Source organism: Trachymyrmex septentrionalis, unplaced genomic scaffold, assembly GCF_001594115.1.
Source record: "Trachymyrmex septentrionalis isolate Tsep2-gDNA-1 unplaced genomic scaffold, Tsep1.0 scaffold72, whole genome shotgun sequence".
NCBI lineage: Eukaryota > Metazoa > Arthropoda > Insecta > Hymenoptera > Formicidae > Trachymyrmex > Trachymyrmex septentrionalis.
This window is the reverse complement of record NW_017305905.1, coordinates 571,631-581,449: the sequence shown is the minus strand read 5'-3', so window position 1 is coordinate 581,449 and position 9,819 is coordinate 571,631. Positions and strand designations below refer to the sequence as shown.

The 9,819-nt window shown below is 29.7% G+C and overlaps 1 protein-coding gene across 6 annotated transcripts in view; it reads left to right on the top strand.

Annotated features, from left to right (window-relative positions):
* LOC108753835 overlaps positions 1 to 9,819 on the top strand; it is a 138,674-nt gene that overhangs the window by 73,319 nt on the left and 55,536 nt on the right. For all 6 annotated transcript variants that reach the window (XM_018495761.1, XM_018495759.1, XM_018495758.1 and 3 more), the window contains 2 exons: positions 4,237 to 4,691; positions 5,466 to 5,703. In XM_018495761.1, the coding sequence (XP_018351263.1) occupies positions 4,237 to 4,691; positions 5,466 to 5,703 (693 nt within the window). The remainder of the gene's footprint in view (positions 1 to 4,236; positions 4,692 to 5,465; positions 5,704 to 9,819) is intronic.

Sequence of the window (9,819 nt, the reverse complement as noted above, 5' to 3'; positions counted from 1 at the left end):
AAAGAATGTACAATAATAAGAAATATAAAATAATATATATAATTAATAATTCTATCCCTTTAGTTTATATTATGTCATTAATATTTTGCTGCCGGTGATGACGAGCACAAAAGTATCGCTCGTTTCGCGCGAGATGCGCACAATGCGGCCATTTTCTAGATGAGAGGGACAACATGGGTTCTTTGAAGAAAAAGTGATGATGTAAACAGCGCGATGAATGTCTTGAGTGAAAAAGGGATTATCACGGGTGTGCTGCAATATTCTTGTACGCAAGACGAAGAGGAACTAACGCTAGAAAGATAGTGCGAGGGTAGAGAAACAAGAAGCTGCAAAATTGTTTGCCGAGAAACGGGAGGCCAGATAACCGAGTGGGTGAGAGAACGAGACACCTAGCAGGCGAGGATCTGATTTACTCACTGCAGGTAGATGTAGATTTTCACCGTCGTTCCTGCTTTTAGAAACCCGACGCCTCTGAAACATGGTGTCAGGAAATTCTCGAAATTCAGCGATGTAACTTCGGCAACGGTTTGTTAAAATTTCACATAATGCACAATAAAAATATACTACAAATAAAAAACGAGATGCATTACTATTATTACTATTGTCAGTTCATCGATTTAATAAAAAATTTATTAGCAACTACCGTTTTATTAATAAAGTACATATAAACAACAATAAAGTAAAAAGAGCCAAATCTGTTTTATAGAACTCTATTGAAAATGACGATTTAATCATATTAATAATGACGATTTAACATATTACACATAGCAATATTAAATCCAGTAATCAATCTAATTTTAGATTAGTTAAAACCATTATTTGATTCGCGATTAATTTAAAATTATCAAGAGCTTTACAAAATTTGTTCATAATTGATGAATTCAAAAATTAAAAAGTTTTGATCTTGTGGAGGTTAAGGATAAAATAAAGCTACCAATTCTACGCTTTATTGTAAGCTCTACTTTGAGATAATAACAGTAACTGTACTGCGAGAAAAAAGTGGCTGTAATTACCATAATTTAACTATGATTTGTAGTTATTTTTAATTCCAATTATATATTTTTTAATTAAACTAAAAATATAATTATTATTACTTACGTTGTAGCAATAATAACTAAAACAATAATTAAAGTAATATAAAATAAAATTCCTAAACATTATTATTTTACTATGCAATTATGAGTCACAAAAATTAAATATTTTTCTCAGTGTGGAGATTACGTTCCAATTCTATCTTTAAGAAATGAGCGGTAAATGGAGCGAATAAATGTTGAGCTTATTCGTGCTCAGGATCTCACTAAGAATCGTTCAGCCTTTATCCTGAGTCTAGAAACCGATAATGTCGGAGTGCCTAAAGCCTGTTGTTTATGAATCATAAGGCAATCGTGAGGAAGTAATCGGTGCAGAAACTCTGATTTAATAAGTATTGGGTGTATTCAAGAAGAATAAATTTGTAAAAGTAATTGAAATATTTAATGGAAGATTATATACCCTACACTCTTTTTTCTATTAATCTTGTGTATTATTAGATGATTTTATATAATAATTTTACTTATAAAAAAGTAGAGATACATATTCTTTTAAAGTTAATGTTATTTTAGTAAAAAAAAACAATAAATTTGAAAATTTTTTCGCAGAATTATTACTTTATTAGTAAAAGGTCAGTTTTATAAAAGTATAGCAATTAAATTTTACTTAAATACACTTATCTATAAATTATTCTAATTTTGCTATATTTGATATCAAGAAATATAATATCATCCGGTATATCTTTTAAAAGTAGATATCAAGACCGAAGTGCAGGATAAAAGCACTCCGACCAAAAACTTAGCTTGTCACACTCTGGAATCGCATGATAAAAGGAAAATCTTCTGTAGGACATCGGCTTAAAAATTTGTGAGCAAGCCCCTCATAATGCTAGACAGGACGAGAGCTTTCTCCAGTAAAATAGAAGAGCTTAGCTACTGAGATGCAGTGGATGGTGTAGTGGCATGAGGTTATCAAGTTTTAGCCTGAGGAGAGAAGGCACGTTGTATCGGTCTCATAAAAGGAAAAAAGGAACACTTTAAAGTATTATATTGAGATACCCTTGTCTGAATGTTGCACAAAATGCAGTATCATATATAGACAGCCGTCTTGCTTTCCAAGATACAATATGCGTTCGACAAAGAGATGGTATGCACGAAATAGTATTCCTCTTTTGTAAAGTATTACTCCCCTATTACGTGAATTAATTCAATTTATATCCTTATTGTATATTTAGCAAAAAGGCGCCTGATCTCATTTCGCATTTATATTAAGTTATTCATATTAAAGGCATAGCGAATAACTGCAATAAAATCAGATAATAATTTTTGTTAACATTGATTTTAGCTTTGGAATAAAATACATAATTAATTATCAAGATATTTAATTATTTTTTAAAGAATACAATGTAAATTGATATTATTAAAGGTAGAGCGGATAACTGTAAAATCAGACAATAATGTCATTTTTGTTAGCATTGATATGAGCTTTTGTTTTCAAAAGATTATTTGAGATAAAATATATGATTACTTATCAAGATATTTAATTACTCTTTTAAGAATTTAAAGTAAATTATTACTACATTACTGTAAATATTTTTGCACCGATCTAGCAATAATAATAACTCTTATTTGAAAGAGGTGCAAATGTTTTTGTAACAAAAACATAAAGACCAACACTGATTTACTCGTTAAATCAAAGTAGACAAATCAAATTATTTATAATTTCATGCAGGTGAGCTACGTTCAATTTTATCGTTAGTTACCGATCGTTGCAAATTAAAAAAGAGAATGACGGAAAGTTAAAAGCCGCATACGAGAATTGTTAATATCATGTTTATTTTCAGAGAAATTCAAACTCCCAATTTAGTTGTCCGCCTTTCGGCGTGCTACTCATATATACCTATATATCGTTACTCCATTCAATCGCATTAAAATGGAAATCGATTATCCTCGAGAAAAACATATCTTTTTCTCTTTTTTGTCATATTTGAATGCTGCCATTAATTAACATTGGATTGTAGATATTATGTTGGCTAAATAATGATGTTAAAATATTATTATAAATGATGACAATGATGAAAGTTAAATAATATCTAATGTTAAACTTATTTTTATACAAATATATGATACATTTTATTTATTTAACATTTTATTTGATTAGAAAGATTAGTAATATGAACTAAATTATCTTTTTTATTTCTTTTTTAATCTGTTCCACCAAATTGATTTTTGCATCGTATAAATAATAAAAAATAAATTTTATTTTCAAATTTTTGTAAAATAGTTACTCAAAAATTTTGTTTCAAAAAATTTACTTCAATAAAATTATTTTTATGCATTAGTATATATAATTACATAGACAATAAAACTATACTTATTTCAAATTTCTCTTTTATTTGCTTTTGGTTTTATTTCCTTATATCTAATCGATTTGAAGTATTACCTACTTTAATTTTTTAAATTTACTTTCATAGTACCTTAATGGAGAGCTTTAGAAAGTTAAAAATCTAACGAGTAAATTTATCTACTAAGTTATTTTTAGATAGCTATTTTGCTAAATTATTTCCAATTTATGAAATTCTGAAAATAGAACTGAAATCGCAGTAATCGAGAAACATTATATAAATTATCCACTGACAAATAGAATTAAAAGTTTGTATAAGCATTATTACTGTACTTATGTGTACTATCTTATCTATACTATTTTTTTTATTATACTTATTTAGATGACATATTCCGTTTTGAACCAAATACGACTGATAGATCTTAGTATCTAATAATATTTATATGTAAATTTTAAATACATATTTTTTAGTTATATAAACTGCGCACAAAATATTGTCACTATCATAAACTGAAGTTGAAATAATAAATTAAATTGATCGTCAATTTAAAAATAATACTAATGAACATATTAAAATACTGCAAAGAACTTATTGCACACAAATTTGTTATATTTTTGAGTTACAAACTTATTAAAAGCTTTTATTAATGATGCAAGAAATATCAAGAATATTGTTTTAATTTGCTGACTTTGTAACTTTAGTAACTCATCCGCCATTATTCTGTACTCAAGTGTTAAAAATTATAATATAGCAATTACAATAAATCAAAAGTTTTATTTAACTATCACAAGTAAATATTTTAAATAAATTTCTACCGAATTAATTGTACGCTGCTTAATTATTCAGTACTATTATTGTTTCAGTTACTGGAGCATCCACGGGAGAGACTGAAGATCCGCGGTGGAGCACGTACAGCGCTCGAAAAACTAGTCGATCCTCGTTGCCACGATCCTGGCCATCTTCGAGTTTGGAGCACGCCGCGAGAGAGAGTAGACCCTCGAATGGCAAGCTCCCAGAAACTAGCTCTTGGAGCGTAGAGAGATCAAGCCCTGGTACTCGATCGGATCTGAGTTTCCTAGGAACTGTGGTCGAAAGGTCCGAAGAAGACGAGGACGGGAGGAGGATGGAGTCGCTGGGGAGCAATGACATCAAGGACGCAAGGATCACAAACCATAACCCGTCCATCTCCTCCAGAAGCAGCGAAACGAGCCAGACGGATCCGTCCAATCGGATTTCCATCGAGTCATCGCCCTCGGAATCGACGACGATTGGCTATCACCTCGTCAGAACGTCGCCGACTTCTAGAAGCTCCTATGACGTAATTCATACCGAATCTCGTAGCTACTGTAGCAATTATTTGGAAATTTAGTCACGATTATGGCTACAGATGTTCCGAATGTTCAGAATAATGTCTCAAGACCAGTAATTAGATTTCCTCGTATATTTTCATTTCTTTTATTTTAGAATCTTATTAAATTCTGAAAATGTAATTGGAATTATAATAATTGGGACGCATTATTAAAATTATTTCTAATGAAATAGAATTAAAAGTTTACATAAGTACATAAATATGAATTATTTTTTTTTATAAATATCTGTCAAGACTAGAGAAATATTTATAAAATCTCTCTTGAACTTATGAACAAAACAGTAAGCAAGATATCAATCAATAACAAAACAATAGTATGGATTCCTCTACGATATCTCTCATTGATATCGATATCTCTCACGACATAATAGTCGTAATTACTCAGCGCCGTTTCCAATATCGTAATGCGAGGGATAACTATAATTTATGTTAACACTGTTGCAATGCCAGTTGCCCAAATTGCGGAATCGAGCTTCTATTTAATTAACGGCTTGATATCTTCAATTAGAGCCTTATAATTCATCATATAAATTTTCAATCTTACGTAGCTCAAATGCGACGCTTATGCAATAACAAAGGCTTTCTCATGTTAAAGTTGTTTATGCGGACATCTTCATTTGTCTCATAATTTTTCAAAATATACTATTGGATAAGTTATAAATACCGTATCGCACGTAATGACCCTTGCACTTAAATTTAAATGAAACTTTACAATGTGTGCAGATGATGCCAACGCCCGAAACACAACGATCGTTTGAGGCGCTCGTACGTGGAAACTTGGAAAATACGACGTCGATGACGACGTATACGAAAAACTTCACTATACGGCGACGCCACATGAGAGAAGTTTCGAAGATTTGCGACAAGTTTATGAATGAGGACCCGATAAAGAGAGAATTTTATAGTCCGAATTATCCTGAGTCATATCCGAATTCGACCGATTGTGTACGAATTTTGGAAGGTAAGTCTCTGTTATAATATAATAAAAGTAATAAGATTTCAAAAAATACAATTTATTGTCTTGAAAGTTGACCGCTCTGTTTGAATCTAAAGTAGAACTGAATAAAAACTTGACCTTTTAGCTTGCATGAATAACGCCCGTTTCAATGTAAATTAACTTTAATCTTAATTGAACTTACTATTCATCTGTTTTTAATTCTTACAGTTAGAACTATAAAAAGATGAAGAGTTAGTTGAAATGAGATTAAAATTAAGCTACATTGATAGAAACGGACATAATAATATTAATTTAAAAAATACAAACGAATTAAAATCTTAAAGCTTCTATTCATTAATTACTTGAGCGATCTATTACTTTAGAGTGTGATGATAGAAGTAAAAAAATACACAATAAAAATTCTTGCAAATTATATTTAAGTAGAAATACTTTTTAATAAAACAGCATTTACAATTGATAGAAAAAATGCATATTCTGTAGCATAAAAATGCATATTCTGTAAAAATGCATGTTCTCCCATTTATGAGTTTAAAAGTCGATGATTGATAGTGGAAAGGCTACATTTGAATTAATCGAAGATAAATAATTTACCAGATAATCGTAGCTTGCGCATTAAACCGCGCCGTTGACTTATAATATATATTGAAAACTATCTTTTCTTGTTTTAAATTATATATATATACATTCATATTATTAATTTAACATTTTGTCATAGCTGTAAATAGAGTTTTTGTTTTTTGTTATGCATAATTCATTTCCAAATATATGGTTATTTATTAATTAACGAGACAAAAAAAGAGTTTTTAATATATTTTACAGTTGATTCTATAGATTGTATCTTAATTGAAACGTGTGTTTGTATTATTATTATTATTAATATTGTATTAATATTATATATTTTACAAGAATTTTCATTGTGTTATTTTCTCACTTCTGACATTGTAATCTGAGATAGTAGTGATGAGCGAACACAGGAATCTTAAATAATTTAATTACAATGAATAATTACGTATTATAATAATATAATAAATATTTGTATACATAATTGTAAGTGTATAAAAAAAAGCAAAACAGTAATATATATTCTTTGTGTCCCATTTATGAGTTTAAAAGTCTGTGATTGGTGATGGAGAGACTACAACATTTGAATTAATCAAAGATAAATAATTTATCAGATAATCTCGTAGCTTGCGCATTAAACCGCGAATCTCGCGTCGTTGACCGGAATATTGAGAGCGCAATCATTTTCATAGCGGTGGTTCAGTGACCAATAATCGATTTCCTACATATCGTATCTCTCTGAGAAATCGATTTTCAAGCGAGCTTCGAGAGAACTTTTACAAGATTGCTCGCGGCAAGAACACGTTAGCCAGATTTCACTTTACTGCTGCGCACCGTTCGTTGATAATACGAGGAAAAAAGGCGAGCGTGTTGGAATGGCGGACTCTTTCTGGACGCGAGGAAAACCTTTGATCCACGATTCTTTGGTATCCTGGGGCAAATGTTTTGAACAAACATCGTTTCCTTTCAAGCTAAATCCCAGTTAAGTAAAGAGCGTTAGACTTATCTCTCGAACGTGGATCATATAATGGCTCGATCAGATTATTATCCATATATGAATACTATAGTATCACCACCCGTATCCTTTACAGAAATTTTATTATATACATCCTCACTTATAAGCTTCTTATTTTTTACAATAGCGATACTAATAAAATTCTAACATATAATGATATTGATAAAATTCTAACTTTTTTATCGTTCATCGGTAATCTATTTTTCTTTATATACTTGATAAATCAAAATTTACAGATATATTCGTTCATTAATTTATGATAAACGCAATATGTGAAATATAAGCTTTAAATTCTCAATACAAATATTTATAATACAACTGTTTTATGAATAATTCCCACAAAATCGAATTTATAAATGAGAATTTGTAAATGTAATATTCAATATATGACTTTATTTCAAAGCACAACAAAAGAAAATGCATAATTTTTATAAATTGGATTGAAAAGTATACAATAAATTTCAATATTGTAAATTCAATTATATTGGACTGTTTATTGCAGAGAAATGATGTTCAAGATGTTCCAACGAATACGTTACGTATTCTTTGCGTACATATGACATTTTTGCACAAATTTTATTTAATCCATTAAGTATATATTAAGTATATATTAACAAGAACAATAAATCGTATAAATACGTAAAAAAATATTATTTGAATAATTTCCTCAATGAGAAGATTAGATGAATTTTCCTACATATCCTCCTAGATGAATTTTAGTACGTTTTATAAAAATGCTGCTATTATATTGTCATATAATGGTGAACATGACTATTTTCATTCATATTTATTCTATATATATATATATATATATGTACCATAAACTTTAGATTTTCAGAAGTACTATACGTTTCTATCCTATTTCATATGTATAAGTTTAATGCAACTTCATAGCATGAACATGACTGAACTTTCTAGAGGAGTAGGAGAGGCCTCGAGTGATTGATACATCCCGGTGGTTCGGTTCGTTGGCTAAGGATACCGCGAGAAGATAGTAAATTTTCTCTGACTGGCCCACAAAAGAGTTGAAGCTGGAAAGTGGAAGAAACGCAGAATGGACTCCTTTATTCCAACGATCACGATTTTCACTTTAATAGGAGTAGTCATTCTTAGTGATAGATGTGTTCGATGAAACTTCATTAATGAATTACTGCATTTTGTACTTGAAGGAATTTACAAGAGATGCTATATCAAATTTGTTAACTGTCAATAACGTTTTTAATGATAATATATAATGATAATATCAAAAATTGAGAATTAATACTTTACTTTTTATATTCCGCATTTATCTCTGTCTACTATATTTAATAAAATAATCAATAAAACGAAAAAAATTTCAATTAGAATATTTTTTTATCATGCATTGTTATTCTTTATAAGGAAAATAATGTACAACAAACGATTCTCATTTTGTGCTTGTATGCACATTCAAACGTGACTACGCGAGACGATCGTAGGTAGAAAGTCGAGAAAAAAAAAATTGGCGAATGTACGGTGAAATCATAAATCTTCGTGAATCCAACCACTCTTCTTGTCGGTGGCTGCACGAAAGCAATATCTCGATAACGAATCGATGTATCTACGAACGACCGGAGAAGCTGCTCCTAGTCGTTTGGACGAAAAATGTCTCTCCGTTTCGAGCTACTCATTCGTGCAGGCTTCAAAAGATTCAAATGCATTATTTTTTTCAAATTAAACCAATTAAATTGATTTATCTATATCAGAAAAGAATTTAGAATAATTGAATTACTAATTAAATTGTACGGTATAAATATTATTTATACTGCATAATTTAATAAATTTAATTACAAATTACATATTTAGTAATTATTGCTAAATTCTAGATATATTTTTATTTACGGGAATTATGGGTTATGATTGACTATGGGTTATGTTTAAATGTAAATTTATAGAAGACCTCAATAATTTTTAATATATAAAAAAAATTTTAATACGTTAATACATAAAATTATTTAACATACAATCCTCTGATTCAAAAATAAATAAAAATAAAATTGTATCAAATAAGTCGACACACAGCCTATACAAATAATTATTTATGAACTTTATAATTGAATTCGAAAGAGATTTGCCGATTTTCCTTTTAATCTGGGATTTCGAGATGCGTTGGATTAGGCAATGGGTGGCAGCTGGCTCTTGTTTGAATTTGAGTCAGGGTCGACGAGCCTCGCTTGTGAGTTATCGAGTCTTCTTCGCGTGTACTAAAATAGCGATCGGTGATTACGGTGGTCCTCGACCAAATCTCTCAGACTGTGAAGCGTAAACGTGCGTGTAGAACAAATGCCGCCATACAAAAGTCGTAAAACTAGAATAAATGATATTTGGACCAGATAAAATGTAACAAATAACATAACAAATATATTAATCCCTAAAAATATCAGTAACATTCTGAACTGACATATCATTTAAGTAATACATTTTTTTCGCGTATAGACGATTTGTTTTCCTGTAAGTTTTAATGATGAAAAACAATTATGAATGTTGTTTAGAAATATTCTAAAAATATAGCAGTATCCATGAAT